Source organism: Elgaria multicarinata, chromosome 4, assembly GCF_023053635.1.
Source record: "Elgaria multicarinata webbii isolate HBS135686 ecotype San Diego chromosome 4, rElgMul1.1.pri, whole genome shotgun sequence".
Classification (NCBI taxonomy): domain Eukaryota; kingdom Metazoa; phylum Chordata; class Lepidosauria; order Squamata; family Anguidae; genus Elgaria; species Elgaria multicarinata.
Genome location: NC_086174.1, coordinates 107,774,742 through 107,798,725, shown reverse-complemented (window position 1 = coordinate 107,798,725; position 23,984 = coordinate 107,774,742). Strand labels below are relative to the sequence as shown.

Sequence of the window (23,984 nt, the reverse complement as noted above, 5' to 3'; positions counted from 1 at the left end):
GACCACTGGCCATTATGTCTAGGCCTGATAGGAATTGAAATTCAACATTTTCTGGAGGGCCACAGGTTCCCCATTCCTCTGTAAAGTTCTGCATATATCCTAACTATTATAGAACAACAGGGAAATTAAATTTTGCTGCTAATTTAATTTTGCTGCTTTCTCTGTGGTGGCACCCCAACTGTGGAATGCTCTCCCCTTGGAGGCCCGATTGGCACCAACATTGATTTCATTTCGACACCAAGTAAAAACATGGCTTTTTAACAAAGCCTTTGATGGTTAAATTGACTGGCACATTGTTTTAACTGCATCTATTGCTTTTAAATTATATATTGTTTTAACTTGGATCATGGTTTAATTTGTTTTTAACTGTGTATATTTATTGTTTTATACTGTATGTTTTTATCTGTACGCCGCCCTGAGATCTTAGTAATATAGGGCGGGATATAAATATTTTAAATAATAAATAAATAAATAAATAAATAATTCCCCCACCCTCAGAAAATGGCTCATACTGTTCAGCTAATTGACTTTATTAAACATAAAGACATTCTACAATATTTAAAAAAATGCTTTTAAGACAAATGTACAAATTCACGAATACACCCCCCAAAGCATGAGAGTTACTTACTGTCACCTGGCTACAGAAAAGGGAGATGGGAGGCAAGAACACTCTATTGGCTCTACTGAAAAACCAGCTGCTTTTGGCTCCTCTTCTCCCCAAACTATTTCCATCCCAACTGTTCCTTATAAAGAGCTACATATGTAATAATAACTGGTGCCTGAATTCTGGTTTTCCTTTTCCACCCTCACCCTTTTTTCTTTGTATTATAACTTTTAGATTAAATCTGTAAGCAGGGATTGTCTTGTGGGTGGACGGGGGCTTGTTGTTGTTGTTTTGCAATATAACTATTTTTAACTGAATTTATGTAAGCTTTTCAGCTAAAGAGCAGGGGGAAATATGTTAAATAGATAAATAAGGAACCCATCTGAAGTACTACTTACACAGCACATGAAATACATTTTACAGTTTCTTATATTGTGCTTGCTTACAACTTGCCTCCATACACCCACTTATCTTTGATTTTTTTTCTATGCAGGTTGAAGATAAAATTTATAAATTCGTAAGTAACTTAACAGTTGTCTTAACCTGAAGAGTAACTCCACTTGGATAACTCTAATACCATGCTCTGATAACCTCTCGTTTGGATTACTGCAATGCGTTACACGTGGGGCTGCCTTTGAAAACGGTCCGGAAACTTCAACTAGTACAAAACAGGGCAGCATGGTTACTAACAGGGACTGGCCGACGATACCACATTACGCCAGTCCTTTTCCAGCTTCATTGGCTGCCAGTCCAGGTCCGGGCCCGATTCAAAGTGCTGGTATTAACATTTAAAGCCCTAAACGGCTTGGGGCCAGGCTATCTGAAGGAACGCCTCCTCCCATACGTACCTGCACGGACCCTAAGGTCATCCTTCTCTGCGAGCCCCTGCCAAAGGAAGTGAGGCAGGTGGCTACCAGCAGGAGGCCCTTCTCTGCTGTGGCACCCCGGCTGTGGAATGAGCTCCCTAAGGAGGTTCGCGTGGCACCTACATGATATGCTTTTAGACGCCAGGTGAAGATCTTTTTATTCTCCCTGCGTTTTAACAGTCTATAAATAAATTTTAACTTGGTGTTTTAAATTTGTAATTTTGCATTGCTGCTGTTTTTATCTGGTTGAGTTTTTATATTGTATTTTATATTATGGTTTTATACTGTTGTTTTATACTTTGAATGTTTTTAATTTTTGTGAACCGCTCAGAGAGCTCCGGCTATTGGGCAGTATAGAAATGTAATAAATAAATAAATAAATAATACAACACATGTAAGATAAGCACACCATTTGTAGGAGCAAGTTATATATTAGGCCACAGGCAGAAGAGTAGAGGCCACATAGGCAAGCCCTCATAAGGAATCCGGGATACAGAATTAAATACCCATAAACATAGCATAAGGTCACAAACAAAGCTATCAATAAGTGAAATTACTCAAATAATTAATGCAAAACTTCAATGCAGGTATCCTAGATACTAAGGTTTTCTGGGCTGCAGACAAGATATCCTGCATACTAGGTCCCTGCTATTTTTCACTGCATCACCTGAGTGACAAACTAGCTTGGTCTACAATTAACTGATATTCAACTAATTGCTGGGACCTGTTATCATAGGAAGCTATCTCATACCAAGTGAGTTCATTAGTCCACCTAGTTCAGAACTGATAACTGACTGGTTTTCTCCCTGATGTTTAATATTATACGCCAGGTTTTAAACTTGGAGTGGGTTGCACATTACTTTAAGCACTTTGTGGGGGATTGGAAAACGTTACCAGTTTTATGAATAAGTGAGCTTGGTCAAGATTTTGTAGCACTAAGCTATACACATGATTTCTACAGACCACTTCAATTTTCAGAGTACTTTACAATCCCTGTGGTAATTATAACATACAACTCAGGGAGATATGTTACGCAAAGTATAATTTGACTATGCCTACTCTGTGATTTTCATGGTTCAGTGGGGATTTGTATTCAAGTCTCAAGGAACGACTAAGCTTAGCCAAGAAACATTTTCAATGCCAGGGATCAGCCCTGGAAAAACAGAATGCATTGGAGCATGTGCAAACTACATTTCTTTGAGCAACCATAGCTATTCCTACATACATATGAAATTGAGGATCGGATTTAAAACAAGAGATGACTTCCAGGTAGGCCTGAGCTCTACCTCCCCCATGGGAAATCTATTCTGGTAAAGGCACTCGTCCCTATGTTCACCATGTTCCTTAACAAATCCTATACTTGGATGTTTTGCACAATTAGTCACTCAACAGGGAAGGGAACAGGAACATTTAAACACTGATAATATTTTAATCAGTTATTCAATTAAACCTAAGGTTGAATCCAATATAGCCATGAGCTGGCATGGCATGGGCTAGCAAAAGCTGATTTTCTTGCTTCTCCCTACAGAAGCTCTTCCAGACCCTGCTGTCTGAAAATTGGGGGGGAGTCACCTTCCATGGGTGGACCCCTGCAGCCCAGGGAATGCAGATCCTGAATCTAATATGCAGGGTAAACATTTTTTCACAGAAAAAAATCCCATTTCATAAGTTTCATTAATAACAATGAATGGATACCAACTGAAAATACAGCATTAGGCAACCTTTGACAGTTTCAAAGATGTAATTAATGTTTTACAGGTAATTACGCCTAACAAATATGTAAGAGAACATATATGTCACTGAATTACATATATGTCTTAGTGTGAAATGGTACTACTCAGAAGTGAAAGTAAAACTGAAATTGCCAGAACAATCTCAGTGGGAACGAGTTGAACTTTTGATAAAATAGATGAGTGGTTCAATACTTTGCAGCTCCAGGCAGGACTAGGAAAGAATCCTGCCTGAAATCCTCCAGTCAATGTTGATAATACTGGAATAGATTTAGTATAAGGCAGCTTCCATATCATGTGCAGTTCTTTGGGTTGCTAAAATGTTTTAGAGTATCAACAGTTTTCAGAACATTTCCCCCCACCCCCAAATTTAAATATTTTGTGTATGTTATTGTCTTTACATTTTTACAAATATCCCAATAGAAGTATCTACATAATGTTAACATTTAAATCACATTAAGAGTGCTTTCATTTCCCCCCTCAAATATTTCAGGTTAATTACTTGTGCTGCATTGGGACAAAAACAACATTGGATACTTTTTTAAAAAAACAACAACTTTTGTTTACTAAATACAGGTAAAATAAACATGAGGAAAGATCGGTCTACAGCATCAGAAAATTTAACAATGCAAGTAAAAAAAACTTCTGATGCAAGCTACCCTAATTTGAATTTTCCAATTCAATTTTTTCTGGAAAATTAACTTCACTGAGTTTTGAAAACCAGGCTCAGTTCCAAGCACTAAAACTAAACCTAGCATGTATGTCTCAATTGGCTTAAACACAACCAAATCCCTCCAAAAAGTTAAAAAGGCTTCAGTATTCAAGAGAGTATAGGGAGGAGGGTGTTGAAAATAACTGATTTCCCACTACTCCCTTCACTCTTCTCTCCCCTCCTTCTTCCAAGATCCCTCATTTCCCTTTCCCAAAATGCCATCCTTGGGTGATTTCTAAGTGATTTAGATGACTAGAATAGACCCTCTACTCCAAGGTAGGAGAGAGAAATCCCATTTACCTATTTGGGTAAGGTTGCTTACTCAGGTGTAAAGGACGAGCCCTAGCCGCTGGTTAAATCGCCAGGCGCAGCTGACATACACACACCTTATTTCTTCTCCCCACAGCTCAGCGGGAAACCAGGGAGAGAAATAAGAGGTGGGAAGCTCGCCCATCAAAAGGAATGTCAGGCGCCATCTTGAGGGCTGGGGGCTTCTTCTTCACCTTCCTTTCCACATGCTCCAGCAGGAATTTGGGAAGGGACAGTGAATACTGATTGGATGGATGGAAGGAAGGTGAAGCGGGAAAGTTTCTGCCATGTAGGCAAGGTAGGACAGGAATGTCCATGGGGACATTGCAAAGGGGGGGTACCAGGGAGGGAGTGGTGGACAGGGATTAGTTAAAGACAATGGAATACTTGGCAGGAATGTCCCAGGATTCATTGCTAAGGGAATCATGTGATAGTGGAGTTTTGCAAGGTCAACAGGGTCTCTCACTATCTGAGCATGCCCGATGACACTAAGGATGACGATGTGGGCTAATAGCCAATCATAGATGTAAGATGTTTTGCCTTCTGTATAAAACTAAAGGTCAACCTTTGTTCGTCATCTCTCTCTCGCTCATTTTGAACTGTGGGAGGGAACTCCGTTGCGCAAGGGATTTTTGGTACCTAATGGTGGAAATAAAACCTTCTTTTTGAAACTGCATCCGGATGCCTTTTATTTGATTTAATTGGGTTGTAATCCACAATTTTTGTAACAAGGATAGTAAGATAATGGACTACTCCAATTCCAGAGAGTCAGTTAGTTTGCAGGAAGCCACCAGACAAAGAAGGGAAGGTGAAGATGGAAGGAAAGTTCTGGGACTAATAGTTCTCCTGATAAGATTCCCCAGTTTAATTCTGCTTCTCACAGACAAGAACCAAAAACAACAACCTAAAATTGCTGTAATTAAAATAGCCAGTAGTGTAAATTTTCTAAATTTTTGAATTGCAAATGCTGAAATGACTACAATTGATTTTCAGTCAGAAACATCTGGCTACTTCAAATTATTACCTTCTGCTACTCCTCAAAGAATGTGAGAATTCCAAGCAGCAAAGCCCACAAATGTATGGGTCAGTTCCTGTTTTTTTTAAATGAGATTCCTTTCCAATAAAAGTGAAAATATACTGCAGTAAAGATGCACACATAATCACTAAATAGAATATATCAATTAGCTCAAACTGTGGCAATTGTTCCTTTTACATAAACCAACACAGAAAAATCACTTGGAGGGTTGAAATGAATTCTACCCCTTCAGAGAACAAATAGGACTGGAAGATGCGGCATTACACTATGCAAATAATTGCCACCATCTAAAAATCCCCATGCATCTTCTTAAACAGTTATATGCATGCATCAGGATTTCTACAATTCCTGCTTCTGACTACAGTACATCTCCTAGGTCCTCCAATATTTGTAAATGTGATGTTTAGGGGACACGAGGAGTGGGGCTTCCTGCATAGCTTTTCAATGTGCCAGCCAACGAGATTTAACAATACTTTTTCTTCATACTTATGTGACAAGTACTAATTTCTAACAGAGTATCTGTACCAGTTCTAACAGATTTTAAGTGGCTAAATTAGCCATCTTTTTTTAAAAAAAGGAAAAAGGTTCATCAGTATTAGAAATGATGATGATGCGAAATCTGAACTGAACGTGGAAGTTAAAGTTAATAGCAACAGGACAGAGAAAAGCAAGGCCCATGCAAACAAAGGAAACCAAGACAGCGATACAAAACACTGGCTGCTTTGGGAAGTACCAATAAAAAACAATTTATAATGTATATAGTTACAGAAACAAGCTATACCGAGCCTTGGACTCATGCATTTAAACCTTACACCCCTCCTCTGGCATAGCTGTGGAGAAGGAGCTTGGAAGCTTTTGTTTGCATTATTGATCAATCACTGTGCAGCATTATGCCTGAAACCTAAACTGTGGTTAATCTTAACAATGTTTTGTAGAAACAAGCCAGCTTCATAATCCATGATAATAAACCATTGTATATTGTTATGTCCAAATGCAGCCTCTGAAAGTAATAAAAACAATTCGAGACAAGATATTTTCAAATTGATGAAATTAGAAAGAAATCATTTGAAGGCAACAACTAAGGCGCTAAATCAGTCTGATTTTAAGGTAAAAAGAAATAGAAAGCTAGAAACAAAAGTTAACACATCACTATGTACAAGTAGTGAGTGAGGTGCTTTTCAACCCTTTTGTATACATGCAAATCTGCATTCGTGCGCACACCCACCCACCATGGCACTCTTTGAGACTACAGTCCCTTTGCCTGTTCTTCCAAATCTTTCTTTGAAACTTCAAACCCATCATTAGAGCTATGAAAGTCTGTAAACTGGGATCCCTGGCTTTCTCTCTCCCTTCATTTTGGACTACAATTCCTACAATCCCTGGTCATTGCCCATGCTGACTGGGGCTGATTGGAGTTGTAGTCCAAAACACATTAAAAGCGCCATGTTCCCTTCCCCTGCAAAAAGCCATCATACTCAGTTCTCCAAGTGCCAATTCTTATGCAGCAAAAAATGCACTACCTACACACAAGGGAGAAGCATCAGAATGCTCAGGGGAACCTCAAGTTTAGGGGGAACCCTAAGGTGGAAAAAGAAAAAAGTGGGGGGGGGAAGGGTCTAATGAGGACTAAAGATATTCAGTGGGCACGCAATGCTGACTGGTTTGTGGGGAAAAGAAAACCAGTTGGAAGGGGAATGGAATGGAGTGTCTGGAACCCTGAACAGAAGCACTCCATATACTGCAACATTATGTAGCTAGTCCCACTTGTAAGAATATCATCGCTTGTCCAGATAATATGAAGGTTCATTGTCCTGCGTTTTCCTGCATTCTACTTCCAATAATGGCAGCTTCTTGTATCTGAAAGCTCACTAAGAATGACCATCTCCTATTCATTCTCAACATCTTGGACTCGAGCTGTTCTGCCTCTCACTGTATCTTGTGTGTTATACTTTATCTTAATGTGGATAATAAATTAAGTGAAAAATATAGGTTCTATTTTTGGGGTCTATTCAGGTCCTCAAGATGAGTCACATTTAAAGAGTTGGAGTTATCAAAACCATTAAAAACCAATAAAAATAAAATAAACTCCACAGCAGCATGCTCAATTGTTTAAAAATGAAGTTTTTACCAATCACATTTAGGGAGGCAGTTCCAGAAAACAGTTGCCACCAATGAAAAAGCCATGTTCCTCATAGCCACAAGCTTCACCTCTATAAGGAGGTTTCTCTCATTCAAAAATCTAAAATCCTCCACATACCCCATTATCTCTTTTTTAAGAAAATCGCTATTTCATATATACAATTTTATAGTCGCCACTAATTAGCACATACCACTGGAATGAGGAGAAGACAAATCTTTAACGGTTCTCTGCCCCCAAACATCGTAATATTTGAACCGAACGAAGTTAGCTGCAGTTTGACTTCAAAAGTAAGTACTTAAAACCAATGTTGTGCAAGCAGACCTCCACTTGCACAGTGAGACTTCCTCTTGTACTCCTCCCCCATGCAACCCCCCAATCATCTGTGTAGATTCAGGGGCATGAGAGGGGCTGCAGAGAGGAGAGAAAATCCATTCCACCAGTAGTTTCCATTTCACTAGCAGACAGACAAGGTTAGGTACAACCCTTACCACATACCAGAACTTTTTCTCCCCAGAGTAATCTTATATTAGAAAAGAAAAAGAAACAATCATAAAACTTCTAAATCAATATTTCTTTCCCAGATTCATTATGTATTTACACATATCATAATAAAGTTCATATATGAATCCACTTCTGTTTCGTGCTACCATAATTGGTTACTGCATTTACCATTACCAAAAGTCCAATTTAATTCAACCTGTACTCAGCAATATGGGCCAGAAAAAAATCTACTGCTATATATATTTCCACTGAAGTTTCCATTTCAAAAAAATCAGTGTTTCATATAATTAATTAATAGCATATTGAATGTTTACAAATACTAGTAAATTAGGCAGTTTCAAAGTTGTATTTTTTCTCACCATCTCTTTTCATGTTCCAGCCTCATAATTAGTCTCAGATAAATATCTTTCTAATATCAGATATTTGGACATGCTACATTTAATATGTTAACCGTTTTCAGTGCCTGTCTTTTATGAAAATAATGATAGAGTGCATGCTATTGAATTGTCATGTCTTATCATAAAAATAACTTTCAAGTAAAACTTTTAATTCATTTAAATTTAACATTTAAACCACATTAAGACTACAATCCTATACCCAGTTACATGGGAATAAAACCCATTAAACTCACTAGGACTTGCTTCTGACTAGGCATGCATAAGACTATACTTACCTAATCAAATAATTTCAGTTTGACTTTAAAATTAATATAGTGTACTTCTTTGTTTTATTTGACTAGTATAAGTCAAATAAGCATAAATAAGATCCCAATAGACTTAGAGTATTGGGGGGAGAGGGAAGACTGGAAAATTGTAATACTTTTACTTCAAAAATTAGGTTTAAATCTAATCCCAATCCTCAAAGGCAGATTTAGGAAATCCATTCTGCTGGCAGTTTCCATTCCTGGTGGATTGATGCCATTTGATTCAAGCCTTATATCCTACTTTTCCAGCATGTGTTCAAAATGGCATGAAACAGGGTGAGAATGGGGCAGGGAGAACAAATAAGGTAAAAAGAAAATGTATCAGAAAAGACACTCTAGGAAGAAATGTTCTAAAGCCTTTTCAAATTAGAAACCATTCCTCAATTCCAGAGGGAGGTTGTTTGAAGGCAAAACAGGAAAGGCACTGTTTCTGGCAAAAGTTGTTCATATTGCATAAATAGATATTACTATGCAGGACCGGTTTGAAAAATTAGGATGACACGAGGATTGCTATCAGGAGAGACATTTGTGGCTTCCAGGATGCACAGAAATATGTAAGTTAAAACCAGACTTTAAAATTAGACTCAGAATATCCAAAATATACACAGGTGAGAAAAAGTTTGTGGAAGCCTTAGGATTGTCATATATTTCCAACCTAAAAGGTTATTAGATCTTAATCAAATCCCATAATCCTAGATACACAATAGTTAATTCAATTAAGCAAATGACACACAAACATGCCTCTTTCAACTTTTATTTATCCACAACTGATTCAACATTCAATATCCATGTGTGAAAAAGTATGTGAAGCTCTAAATTCAGTACCTGGTGGCATCCCCTTGAACAGTAATGACTTCAAGCATTTCCTATAACTGTTGGTAGTCTCTCACATCAGTTTTGAGGAATTTTGGCTCATTCCTCCTTACAGAACTGCTTCAACACAGTGACATTTGAGGGCTTCATTGGATGAACAGCTCGCTTCAGTTCCTGCCACAACATTTCCATGGAGTTTCGGTCTGGACTTTGACTAGGCCATTCGAAAGCATGAATTTCTTCTTCTGCAGCCATTCTTTTGTAGATCTGCTGGCATGTTTAGGATCATTGCCTTTTTGCATGACCCACTTTCAGTTCAGCTCCAGTTCAGGACAGATTCTCCGCTAGAATCGTCTGATATGTTGCAGAATTCATGGCTCTGTCAATGATGCTAGCCACCCAGGTCCTGAGGCAGCAGAGCAGGCCCAAACCATCACATTCCCACCACTGTGCTTGACAGCTGGGATGAAGTTCTTCTGTTTGAACTCAGTGTTTGTTTTTAGCCAAACGTAACACTTCACATTGAGATCAAGAAAGTTCTACCTTTCACACATCTGTCCAAAGAACATTGCTCCAGAAGTCCTGGCAATTATTTATGTGATCTTTAGCCAACTTCAAACGGGCACCAATGTTAGAGAGCAGTGGTTTCTTCATGGCTATCCTCTCATGAACACCATCCTAGTTCAGCGTTTTTCTGATTTTTGAGTCACGAACACTCACTTTAGCCAAGGCAAGAGTGACCTACATATCCTTGGATTTTACTCTAGGATTCTTTTTAAGTTCCTGGATTACGCACCATTTTGTCCTTGGAGAAATTTTGCTAGGATGACCACTCCTAGGTAGAATGACTGTGGTTTTCGTCTTTCTCCATTTGTAGACCGCGTGACAATAGATTGGTGGAGCCTCAAATCCTTAGAAATAGTTTTGTAAACCTTTCTAGACTAATGAGCAGCAATAACTGCTTTTCTAAGGTCCTCAGAGATGTCTTTTGATCATGGCAAACAGTACGGTGAAGACCAAACTCACAAAAGTTTCTGATCCTTTTATAGGGTGAGGCATCCCAAACTCACCCCTGAAGATCTACCTAATTACTGATTTTAATTATTCCATTTAATTGAGCTGGTGCAACAGGGGTTCATTTACTTTTGCACATACCGACTCTTAGGTACTCATTGTTTGCCTAACGTATACATCATTTTATTTCACAAGACACAGAATTGGTTACTATAAACCCTTTTGTATATTTAAAAAAGAACTGGTTTTGATTCAGGAACACTAGACTGGTAAGATTATGGAATTTCCCTAATTATCATTAGGGTTCACAAAAATTCTCTCATCACTGTATGCCCCACTTCCTCTAACTTAGACTTCTCCAATCTGGTAACCTCTGTTTGTTTTAGACTTCAACACATTCAGTCCTAGCCAATATGGTCAGTGATCAGGAATGTTGGGAGTTGTAGTTCAAACCATCTGGAGCAGCGGTCCCCAACCTTTTTGGCACCAGGGACCGGTTTTCCACGGGGGGGGGGGGTGTTGAGGGGATGCCTTCACATAATCAACCCCCTTTAATACCTGGTTTTTGTATTAGAAACAGGAAATGTAGCTAGACTCTCAATGATAATTGAAACATTTTTCATTTTGTTCAAATAAAAGAAAACAAGCAGCCAGGCCGCTGCTTGCTGTTGCTGCACTCCCTGAGATATGGTCGGGAACTACCTTGCGGCGGGCGGCCTGGACCTACCCCGGGGTGGAGAAGAGCCACGGAGAGAGCTGCCCCGGGGGGTGGGACCAGGGGAAGAGGCTGGGTCCCTTTCTGCAAGCGGCAGCAGTGGGCAGGGTCACACCCACCTGGTCCCCGAGAAGGAGGAGCGGAGCTGCAGCGGCGGTGGCAGCCTCCCCACCCCCGCCACCGCACCCGGAAGCCGCTCTCCCACAGCGGCTCTAAGAGCGCCCCCCCTCTAGTGTCCTGGCTTCGCTTCAGCTGCGTGGGGGCCAGCCGAAGTGAAGCCAGGATGCCGGAGCGGGCGGGCAGCGCTCCCAGAAGTGGGTGAGTGAAAGCAGCTCACCTGCGCGGCCCACTTCCTAACAGGCCACGGACCAGTACCAGTCTGTGGCCCGGGAATTGGGCACACCTGATCTGGAGGACACCACTAGGTTGGAGAAGACTGCTCTAGCTGATTGTTTGGATAATTTACAGTTTTACAAGTCTCTCGGTCTCATGCAAAATGACCGAAATAGCGTTGCAATGTTTTCTTCTCTTAATTAAAAGAAAGTACAAGTAAAATAGTCTCCTCATCCAATTCCCATTAATTATTCAGAGCATTAGAATTTGACAATGATGATAGTTTATAAACTTATAATACAAGTAAATAGACTGCGGGAATGCTGTGGACATAATATATCTTGACTTCAGCAAAGCTTTTGACAAAGTGCCACATGATATTCTGATCAACAAACTAGCTAAAAGTGGGATAGATGGAACAACTATTAGGTGGATTCACAGTTGGCTACAGAATCAGACTCAAAGAGTGCTTATCAATGGAACCTTCTCAAACTCAGGGGAGGTAACGAGTGGGGGTACCGCAGGGCTCAGTCCTGGGCCCAGTGCTCTTCAACATTTTTATTAATGATTTGGACGAGGAGGTGCAGGGAACACTGATCAAATTTGCAGATGAAACAAAATTGGGTGGGATAGCTAATACCCTGGAAGACAGAAACAAACTTCAAAGTGATCTTGATAGGCTGGAGTGCTGGGCTGAAAACAACAGAATAAAATTTAATAAGGATAAATGCCAAGTTCTACATCTAGGAAATAGAAACCAAATGCACAGTTATAAGATGGGGGATACTTGGCTCAGCAATACTACAAACGAGAAGGATCGTGGAGTTGTTGTAGATAACAAGCTGAATATGAGCCAACAGTGTGATATGGTTGCAAGAAAGGCCAATGCTATTTTGGGCTGCATTAATAGAAGTATAGCTTCCAAATCGCATGGGGTACTGGTTCCTCTCTACTCAGCCCTGGTTAGGCCTCATCTAGAGTATTGCATCCAGTTCTGGGCTCCACAATTCAAGAAGGACGCAGACAAGCTGGAACATGTTCAGTAGAGGGCAACCAGGATGATCAAGGGTCTGGAAACAAAGCCCTATGAAGAGAGACTGAAACAACTGGGCATTTTTAGCCTGGAGAAGAGAAGGTTGAGGGGAGACATGATAGCACTCTTCAACTACTTAAAAGGTTGTCACACAGAGGAGGGCCAGGATCTCTTCTCGATCCTCCCAGAGTGCAGGACACGGAATAGCGGGCTGAAGTTACAGGAAGTCATATTCCGGCTGGACATCAGGAAAAACTTCCTGACAGTTAGAGCAGTACGACAATGGAACCAATTATCTAGGGAGGTTGTGGTCTCTCCCACACTAGAGGTATTCAAGAGGCAGCTGGACAACCATCTGTCAGGTATGCTTTAGGATGGATTCCTGCATTGAGCAGGGGGTTGGACTCGATGGCCTGATAAGCCCCTTCCAACTCTACTATCCACAATACCAAAATTTTAACTACCCATGGACTTACCATCTAAACATTAGGGAGGTTTAGAAACATTTGGCACAATATCTTTCAATTCTCAACTTGGGAAATGCACTAATCAAGTAGTTACTGAATGCTTTAATGGTTTTCCTGAGATTAACATTTTCTTCAAGCAAATAGGAGCATGGCAGATTTTTTCCATGTAAACACCAAATGCATCAGCAATAAAATTATTTCACAAATACTTCACCTGTACAAAACAACATCTGTATCTTACTACCAAGGTCCTGTAAATACTTCAATAGACTATTGATAGCTTCCCATGAATCATCAGATTGCAAATTTTCTCTACCATGAAACAAGATTATTTTGGTAACACTTCCTCTAAAAGCTTACTTCGCATTATGTTCATCTGACTGAATCAATATACCTATCTATATAACTAAGTTCAACCAGCTGCATGTAACTTTCCTGTTTATTGAAGAACAAGAAAACTGCACAAAGTCTTTAGAAATCCCAGTCAGCAATAGGAACTCCAACATGCTAGGCAGAAGGGGTGTGCTTTCCACCCTGGAATTATCTGGTAACTGTGAACATCTGCGGAGCATTCAGTCTTCCAGAGCAGAGACTGGCCACTTCCAAACCCATCGAGTAATATCATAGCAGAGATGTGCCCAACTGGAGCTTCTAACATCTCCGAAATTATTCAACTGTTTTGTGTGTGTATGTGTCCCAATTGAACATCTCCATATTTGGAAGACGCTGAGCAGGGTGAGGAGTAGCTTTGATGTTATGGTTATATTATGGTTATATCATAGCTTATATTATGGTTTTATACTGTTGTTTTATACTTTGAATGTTTTTAATTTTTGTGAACCGCCCAGAGAGGTCCGGCTATTGGGCGGTATAGAAATGTAATAAATAAATAAATAAATCTGTGGCTAACCAATTAGTAATTGCCACAGCGCTGTCCGTGACCATGTTCTCCTCCAATCACAATGTTGGGGGGAGTGGGAAACACTAACTGGCTGCTTGTTCTGGCCGTGGGGGGAGAGGGAGTGCGTTTCTGCTCTGACTCATAGAAGTCAATCATTCCCATTTCCACAGACTCTTATTTCAGCTAAACTATTACTCCTATTGGCTGGTTGGGCTTCCAGTGCAGAGGGAAGGCCCCATCCAATATATCTGGAGGGCACCAGGTTGGAGAAGGCTAGAATAGAAACTTCCACCAGAAGCAGTGGAGCTCTGCGTCAGCAAAGTAAAGGATAAAACCTCCCTCCATAAATGCACAGGGGTGGATTAATGTTTGTATGTGTGTGTGCTTGTTTAAGGGGGGAATGGTTTGAGGGGGAATGAAAAATTCCTAAAAAAATCAAGGCATGAATGGATCTGCTACGAACTTGGCATCAATAAAGCCCTCCTTAAGATCTATCACAGTGCCAAGTTCCATCTCTTTATCTCTTTATCTTTAAAAATAGCTGAAACCATTTGATTAATTTCCATTGACTAGAATGGTTATCTGAAAACAGGCAGTTCCCCGTTGAGTAACCCAACAGGGCAAAGTAAGGGGGGCTGCTCCAAAATCAGGGCAGAAAATTGCCCCAATGGAGCTCTGGCTCGAATTTCGAAGCGGAGAAGACCCACTTTGCACATCCCTACTAGGCAGCACATTAAAAGCATACAAACTAGTAATTTTCCAATCCAATATTCCTCATAGGCACAAGAATTGTAAAGCACAAGTGGAACTTCACCACTTGCAAGGTTTCAAAACTCACTTCAAAGGAGTGGACAGTACTGCAAGAGATAATTTTGAACATCAGAATACACATGTGGCTCAAGAATAAGATTACTACTACGAAGAAGTGTATCGAAATTTGATGTCACATACCACTTTTTGATCACCAATCTGAATTGCTTTCTGGTGGTACACTATGTAAACTTTATACAGATCCTTTCTGACTTTCAGCCCTGCAGAGATCATCTATATCTCATGATATTTCTGCTATGAAAATATATAGCATATTTTATCCTTATAAAGCGTCACAACTAAACCCTAGGGCCAGTACAAGGCTATACTGCCCTAGTAATCAATGATGTTCAGCCACATTTAAGCAGCAACCAATGAATAAGAAACACAAACCACCACTCTCCTCCACGTTTTGCAAAACTATGGTAAAGTTAAAGTTCAGAGACTGGGTTCACGTGTTCATGGCTACTGAAACAAGCCACCATGAGCTCTTGTTGCATTACTGGAGATCATCCGAACAGAGCCATTGTGTCAACAACAGGAAGCGAGTAAACAAAATTACTACTGGGTGGAAGACAAACTGGTTAGTTAGAAAAGAAACTTACTGATTGTGTTTAGAAGATCATGGGGAGGAAAGAAGCCACTGTAACTTCTTCCACTTCCCCCCCCCCCACATGCTGCACACACAACCCCCCTTTGCATACTTACCCACAATGCTGTGCGGGGGTGGCTTCTTACCCATCCCACAAGCCATGGTTTGTAGTAGGGGTTTTAGGATGGGTAATAAGCCACCCCTGCCAACAAGGCAAACTGCATGGTGTTGTGGGTATTTATGCAAATAGTGAACGAAAACAGGCAGGGTGGGGGAAAGCTACAGTGGCTTCTTTCCCCCCTCTGATTGTCTGAACACACACTTGAAAATGGGCACTGTTCTATCTTCTACCTCATGCTTATGGACATGAATAGCCAGTAAATTCCAACTCTGCAACTGCAACTATAGGTACACCATCAAACTATAGGTACACCATCAAACATTAAAGATGTTTTAATCGTGTATGGTATGTTTTTAATCAGTTTTTAATGTGTATTTTATATCAGGTTTTTATACTGTTTGTTTTATACTCTGAATGGTTTTAGTTTTTGTGAACCACCCAGGGAGCTTCGGCTGTTGGGCAGTATAAAAATGCAATAAATAAATAAATAAAAAAGAAATCATAACCTTATTAAGCTTGGAAAGAAAACTACCATTATAAAACATGGTAAGTAATTGTAAAGCACCATAGTGGTTCCATAAAGACAAACATCAACACAAACACTGGCAAAACTTTCAACACATATAATGGTAAGAAAAAGATAATACAAGCCACCATGAGGGAACTAAGTATTTCACCCACAGGCACTTCTGAACTGCTCTTTCTTGAAGAAGCAGTCAGAAAACAAGCAGCCAAGCTCACTAGCAGACTGAAAACAGATTCCAAAGCAGTGATGGAAAGCTTCAAAACACAAGTGGTCAATAGTACCTAAAAATGACTAAATAGCAAGCAATATAAGAAGATGAATATACACACTGGAAGAAATGAAGAGAAAGGGATGCATTAGTTGAAGGCTGTAAATGAAGGAAGTCAAAACTCACATTCCATCTTTAGGACGTACCTGTGATCTACTCATAAGCAGACACGCTAGTAAGAACGAATGTAGGCTAGTAACATGTGTGCCAGATTTACAAGGCTAAAGTAACTACATATTTGTCTCCATACTGTTCCAATTAAAATAGGAATATAATGTCAACTAGAAGCAAGATCAGACTTCAGTCACCCAGTACTTAAGGGAGCACCATTAACCACTGACCTATCCCTTCAGGGCAGTACTCACACACAGTACTGTAGCTTCAATATATCAGTCTTTGTTCAAAGATTATGTCTCCTCCTCATTTCTCCTCCACCACACTTCTACACCCATACATTTACATTATTGAAATAATGTGCTTTTAATGGGTTGGATCCAGACTTAGTAAGACAGTGACCTGGTTCACACAAATAGGGTTGTTTGAGGAGTGTTTATCCTTCAAATAACCCCTGCCTCCCGGGTTCAATAAACCATGGCAAGCCCCTGCTGGGGATGGATATGCAAGATGTCTGCTGGCGCACGCATGCACACACACACACAACCCACAAAGGATTAAGCCTTGGTGGGCTGCAGTGATTGTGTGAACCAACCGTTAGAATAGACCCATTGAAATTAATGGGACTTTGGTCATGACCTGGTTCCAACCCACTGAACATATTCAAAAATGTAATTGTATTAAAAATATTAACTAGGACAGAATATAGAATCAGGGGTAAGAATTACATTATCTACCAAGAACAGGATTTACACTTCTACCTCAATTTTATATCTCAGCATTTTAGTCTCTGGATTCAGACCTCAATCCAAAGATCATTGCCTGGCTGCCTCACAACCCAACCCAACCCAAATTGTTGGAAAATCTGTGCATCTGAAAAGAACTTCATAGGTACGTCACAGATCCTAAATTTAACATCCTTTTAACTTTGCCACTGTGTTGTAGGACTGCCCATTGCTACCTAAGATAGTGATTTGCTTCTAACAGTTCAAGCAACAGCAAACATAGCTGGACCACAGATTTTGGCTGTTTAGAAATAGATACTTATTAGGAATTACATTCGGTATTTTTTATATTCAAGATCATAATCTGAGATTTATCATATGACAATGAAATGATCTTCATAACAATGGTGCTCAATGGATATAAATTTGTGAACACAGACCAAAAACTTGAGTCAGCATATCCGAGACTAAGTTTAAATTGATCTAAAGTAATAAAATTTAATTCAACTTGCTTACAGTGGAATAGTGATTGATAGTAGCAGCCTAACTGTGCATACAACCAAAACAAAACTTAAAAGCATCCATACAACACTGATTCATGGCTACTATATAAAGTTTAAAAGATACAACAGGTTTGTAATCTATCAAACTGAATGCAGCCCATCAGCCATGTATTTGGGGTAGCAAGAGCTTAACAAGCTCATTTTTACAGTCCTAAGTAGGCCTCAAAAATATGAGGTTTATCGAGGTCATGCATGATGGGCTACCCACATGGACTAAATGCAGCTTGATGGGTCTCAAGTGGTACAGGCTGAGATAAATACAAAAGCATACATTACTATACAAGACACATACCTGTGCCCACTTAAATAAAAGCAAATAATGCTAAGGAACACTAAGAAACACATGCATAACTTTTGTAAAATTTGCATATGTTTTATCCACAGGAACTATATTCTGTACTGTAATATCCATAGTCAGGAAAATTTTGTAAGTATATTCTAGAGTTTGCCTCTGCTTTCTAGAGAAAAATAGTTCTTCTGTGGCAGAAAAGGCACCCAAAGAAGTAGAACAAGCCCCACTCTGATAATATTCACATGGACAAGTTCAGTAAAAACTACACTCTTTAGAGAAGAATCTGTATTGAAACTACTCTTCCTTTTACTACAGCATTTCTTGCAGTGCAGAATTGAAGCACCTTAAGAATTTGTTAAACTGAATTGTATATGACCTGAATTTATGTTGTATTGTTAACCATTGACACACAGAAAGCTTCTGGTTGCACAAAGGAAGTCAACAAGTAAAAATGCCAGAAGTTCATACTTGTGTTAAAAAAAACCACCCTAAAGAAATTGTGCATAAACTTTAGCTCCAAAACACCCTCCTGCCTTCCTTATGCCTTGTGCCTCATTCAAGTGATAACATCACTGGACAACATAAGCATTCAATAGTTACTCTCCTGGGATTACTCACATGCTGCAATGAAAGTATACAACAAGAACATTTAAATTGGAATAGTTTAACAAGTGAGTAGATCCAAAGATTAATGCAGGAACAAGCAAGTCCTTTATTTTTCATTAACCATTTCCAGCTTACTGATATGAGCTATTGGCGTATTAAAAGTATTTGGAACCGATAATACCCACACTGAGCACATAAGAAACTACAACCATGTCACAAATATTGTATGAAAAGTTTTTGTAAGGAAAATGTACTTATTTAGAGTACATTTGCCCAATTTTGCTGCATCTATAGATCAGGTGTGATTAAACAATCTAATCACTCCTACTGCAGAAATACTATCTGTCCTCGGAGTTGGTGGCTCATTGTGTCTCTTCGTGAGTCTCTAGTCTGAGCTTGTTTTCAGTAAGGAAGCAAGGCCAGATCAGTGACCCAAAGACTGAGTTCGGACTATCACGCAGGGGGAAGAAGCCATTGTGGTCCCTCCCTCCAGCTCCATGTGTGAGAGCAATATTTGCATAATCCTCCACAATGAAGCACAGGTTGGCATGTTGTCTGAACCCGGTGTGAGGACACAGCAGGAGTGGCTTCACACCCAACCTATAATGTGCAATAGAGATTGCAGGGTGGATACGAAACTATCCCCACCATGCACTGGGTTTAGACAATATGACAACCCATTCTACATTGCAGGAGCTTCTTTTCCCTGCACAATTTTCTGAATGCACCCAAAGGCCCAGTTCACATGATTTATTTATTTCATTTATATCTCACCTTTTTTCCTCCATGAAACCCAAGGCGGAGCACTTAATCATCATCCTCTCCATGTTATCCTCACAACAACAACAACCCTGTGAGGTAGGTTGGTCTTAGTGTCTGTGACTGGCCTAAACTTACCCAGTGGGCTTCCATGGCCAAGTGGGGACTAGAACCCGGACCTGCCGACTCCACGTCCAACACCCTAGCTACTACACCACGCTGGCTCTCTCCAGACTGGCTCTCTGATCACACAAAAGCTTGTTAAAAACTGTGTGAAGGCCAGTCTTGTGCCAGCTGATTTGCATAATTACTCTCACCAAGCACAACTTGTGTTGTCCGAGGATGGCTTGTTGGGGTGGTTAGCAAACCACTCAGAACCCATGGCTTGTTGTAGGGTTGTTATCACAGCAGCCATGGGGACTTTTATTGGCAGCCTAGCACTCATTGACACCACAACCCACTGTGGCTAATAAGCAATTGTGGGATGCAGTGATTGTGTAGGTCAAAGAAACATAGAGGAGTGGATCTAGCAAAAGCTTCCCATGGATGGAGGCTTTTGATCCAAGAGAGATTTTCTGCTGACTGAATAGAAGATACCATCTTTCAGCAATCTTTCAGAAGGTTTGAGCATATAAGACCCACTCTGGCCCGCTTGCATTGGCTGCCTGTATGTTTCCAAGCTGAATTCAAGGGCCTTTGGGTACATTCAGAAAATTGTGCAGGGGAAAGAAGCTCCTGCAATGTAGAATGGGTTGTCATATCGTCTAAACCCGGTTTCGTAAAGTTTAGTTAAGTTAAAGGATAGTTTAGTTAAAGGATAGTTTCGTAAAGCCTTACATGGCTTGGGACCACAATACCTGACAAAATGCCTTCCCTGACATGAACCTACCCGAACACTACATTCAACGTCTAAGGTCCTCCTCCGGGTGCCTAGGGAAGCTCGGAGGGTGGCAACAGGAGAGAGGGCCTTCTCTGTGGTAGCCCTCCAACTGTGGAACAATCTCCCTGACTAGGCCTGCCTGGCGCTGACATTGTCATCTTTTCGGCACCAGGTCAAGACTTTTCTCTTCTCCCAGGCATTTAGCAATATGCAATGAGCCTGGGTTTGTTTTTTGGCTCATTGTTTGACAAATTGTTATAGTGGTTTTAAATGTATGTGCATTTTGCATGTTCTTGTGGTTTTTAATTTTTGTATATGTTTTTAAGTGTTTTTATCTTATGTGAACTGCCCAGAGAGCTTCAGCTATGGGGCAGTATACAAAGGCAATAAATAACAATAATACAGCAATCGCCCTCCACAGTCTTCTATGCCCTCCCAAACTCCTCTAGAGCATTTGGCATCCCTTCTGAAACAGTAGAGGAATAGTGCTAGTGACTTCGGAGGGAAGGGGAATCTATGAAAATTGCCTCTCCGCCCACCCCCTTTCTCCCAGTGGGAACATTCTGAACAGAACTCCGCTCGGGGACATTCCTGCCAAATCCAAACCATAGGGTGGCAGGTCCAAGATAGAAAATTCTTCTTCCAATATGCCATAGAAAGTATTTTTTTTATGCTTGCAAAAGTGATGTACAACTAATTTTAGTTTTTAAAAAAGGATGCCTTAGCTAGCAGAAGTTCAGGGAATACTGATTTAAGCTAAACTAGACAAGCTATTCAGGCATTCATGATCAAATATCCCATGGACTTCCACATATGCACACACAACTTTACAAGAAGTGTGGGGGGGGGGGCCCGCTGGCAGTGATGGAAAAGACATTTAACTCTTATCCCTGCAGTGTTTTCCTAATCTAAAATGCACCTTGTTTGGAGGGGGAGATATATATACTGCTTTAACTCTTCCCCACAAAACCACGCAGAAAATTCAATCAAAGATCTCCCAGTGACTCTTCTAATTTTAGAGCAAGTGTACCTTCAGAATATAAACAGAGTAAAATATAAAATAAACCTCCACATCACCTGAAGCAGAACCATGTATATGACGGGGGGGGGGGGACATTCTGTAGCTAAAGTGATATAAAAATGCAGGAGAACTGTACCATAAAATAGCTCACCAGTCCACAAAGTTGTCATTGTCAACCCATTTAAAACTACCATTCTGCTCTGAAATTACACACTACCAGAACTCAGATTAAATACACAGGCATTGCTGTGCCTGACTGACACTGTGACTAACAAACAACTTTTACTTGTATATGTCCCAAGCAAAGGAACAGATTTCAGGAAGTTCCAGGGGCTTCACGAATAAAGACTGCTTACAATTGCTCAATAACTGCTCGGCGGGCCTATTGTGTGTATGTGAAGGACTACATGGAATACAGCGCCCCCATCTCCTACAGGCCTGGCTGGCTCTAGCAAGCTCTTTCGACTCAGTCTACTCGCTCCTCCCCTCCCTGCCTCCTTCTCTCCCTGCACAACATCCATGACGTACCTTTATTTCTAGCACAGTGACTCTAGGGCTCTCGCATTAGTGGGATTATTATTATTTACCCAAACTCCAGGACCCCAGACTGGCGACTTCCGAAGCAGCACCTGTTCCCCTAGCCCAACACACCTTGCACGTTCACTAGCAGAAATCAGGAGTTTAAAATCGGCGAATTTTTTTTTTTAGTTGTTAAAAAAAAATTGCGGGAAATTCAATTTTTAAAGGGCTCCTCGCAAACTTTCCCTAGTACACTACATCGCACCATGCCGACCGGCCGCTTCTCTTACTAGGCTCTCGTAGCTCCTGGGATGCTCCTTTCCCGTCCAGTCCGTGCGCTTGGGCAGCAGCTGGGGAAGAAAAAGACATCCCCCCATCACTAAAGGCAGCCCCCTCCCCCCCAAAGACTCCCCAGGAGCGCCCGCCCGCCCGGGATGGGGGAGGAGGGGGGAGGAGGCGAGGCCGCCGCAGCCGCCGGCGCTGAGGCAGGCAGGCGGGCGGGCGAAAGGAGGAGCGGGGTGAATGCGCTGCACCACTTACCTCCTTCTCGGCTACTTCTCGGATCAGGACCTGCAGTAGCAACAAAAAGGGGGGCAAAGAGCGTTAGGGAAAGCGCCTCCGAACGAGAGACGCACCCCCGCCCCGCAGGCCCGGCCCCGGCCCCGGCGCTTACCTGAGCCGCTTCCTCGCAAGGTCCGTTCTCGAGAAAACGGGCGATGAGGAAATAGAGCTCTGCAGGAAAGGGGGGAGAGAAAGGGAGAGAAACACACACGCCGTGAGGAGGAGGAGGAGGAGGAGGAGGAGAGGGCTAGGCGGGAGGCAAGGCGGCCTCCAAGGCAGCGGCCCGGTCCGGTTTCCACTTACCCGCTCGCAGCTCCGCTGTGTGCCTGCCGCTGTTGCCGCCTCCGTCCCCGGACATGGCGAGCGGAGGAGCCCGGCTCGCTCAGGCCGAGCTCCCCGCCGGCGGGGCCCTGCTTGCTGAAAAGCGCGCTCACCCAGTAGCTGTCACTGTTTGTTCAGCAGCAGCGAGAGTCTGAGCTCCACCATTCAAGCTCCGGGCAGGAGGAGGAAACAACAACTCACAGCAAAACCCGCCGCCGCCACCAGCCCAGCGCTGCTGCTGCCGTTGCCGCTGCAACAGCCAGCCAGCCACAGCGCGAGCGAGGGCGATCCCTCCGCCGAGACAAAGAGTTCCAGCCCCCTCCCTCAGGGTACGCACACACCCCTCGCTGTCTTTCTCCAAGTCCCCCCACCCCGGGCTGAGTTTGTCTCAGCCTCCCCACTACCCCCGCCCCGAAAGTCCTGGCTACCGTTCCTCGATAAAATGGGGCGGGAGGGACGAGCTAGCGACAGACTGGAAAGCAGAGCGAAGAAGATGTCGGAGCAGCAGAGGCGGGGTGCTGGGTGGGCGGGCAGCTTGGCTGAAAGGCGCTTTCTCTGTGAAGGGCTGGGAGGCCTAGGCGGAGGGATACGACGCACGGAGGCGGCGGGGGGGAGGGGGAGAAGAGAAGAGAGGCCCTTGGCGGTGGTAGCCCTGGAGTTGCTCAGTTTCAATGTAGCCGAAATAGGAACCAAATGAGGCAAAAATGCCCCCAGGGACCGTAGGCCCCACTGGGTGAGGCGGGCATGAGAGGCTCCTCTTGGCCCTCGCTATCAGGGCCTTTTGGAAAGGGGGAGGGGAAAGGGTTGAGAAGGGCTCCCGTGTCCTGCAAGCCTCTCTTTCATGTCCCTCCTTGTCGCCTTTAAATGCTACAGATTTCCATCTGCTTGTAAGTTACAATGTCATGCGTTATTTTTTCTAAGTGGCTGTTACTCATTATGGGTGGGAGAGAGTGAGTGAAAAATAAAAATGTCGATTTTTACAAAGCTCTTCGTACGCCTTGTCTATAGCATTTCCTTTGTTATTGCCTCCCTTTGGTTAGAGTGATTAATAATATCCTGATAATACTAACGTGCTTTGTTCTTAATAATTTTAACTTTGGCATTCAACCTGGTTACTGCTAGTTAGTGAGAGATCCTGGGTGGTTGTTGTTTTCCTCTTCTTTTTATAAGAGAGCAATATTATGAAAGTGGACAAGCGAGGATGGAAATAGATGCAAGGTATGGCCGGAGTTGAGGTAATTTACAGCTGGATCGATAACTTACGGAGGGATTATTAGCAAAAGTACGATTAATGGTTACATTTACATTTTGTATTTCATACTGTATGTGGTAATAAACAGGGTTCACCTGCCTAAATTGTCCTGTTTGTCTTATTGTAGAAAAGCATTTTAAAAGCATTTTAACAATTGCATTGTTAAATTGGGGGTAA

General features: G+C 41.8%; 1 protein-coding gene across 3 annotated transcripts in view; it reads right to left on the bottom strand.

The window, feature by feature from the left end:
* Positions 1-22,818, bottom strand: part of PHIP (pleckstrin homology domain interacting protein) — a 110,663-nt gene extending 87,845 nt beyond the window's left edge. For all 3 annotated transcript variants that reach the window (XM_063124925.1, XM_063124926.1, XM_063124927.1), the window contains exons 1-4: positions 22,538-22,818; positions 22,347-22,405; positions 22,214-22,243; positions 21,964-22,023 (exon numbers count right to left, since the gene is read on the bottom strand). In XM_063124925.1, coding sequence (XP_062980995.1) covers positions 21,964-22,023; positions 22,214-22,243; positions 22,347-22,405; positions 22,538-22,592 — 204 coding nt within the window. In that variant the 5' untranslated portion in view covers positions 22,593-22,818. The remainder of the gene's footprint in view (positions 1-21,963; positions 22,024-22,213; positions 22,244-22,346; positions 22,406-22,537) is intronic.
* Between the last annotated feature and the right edge of the window lie 1,166 nt (positions 22,819-23,984).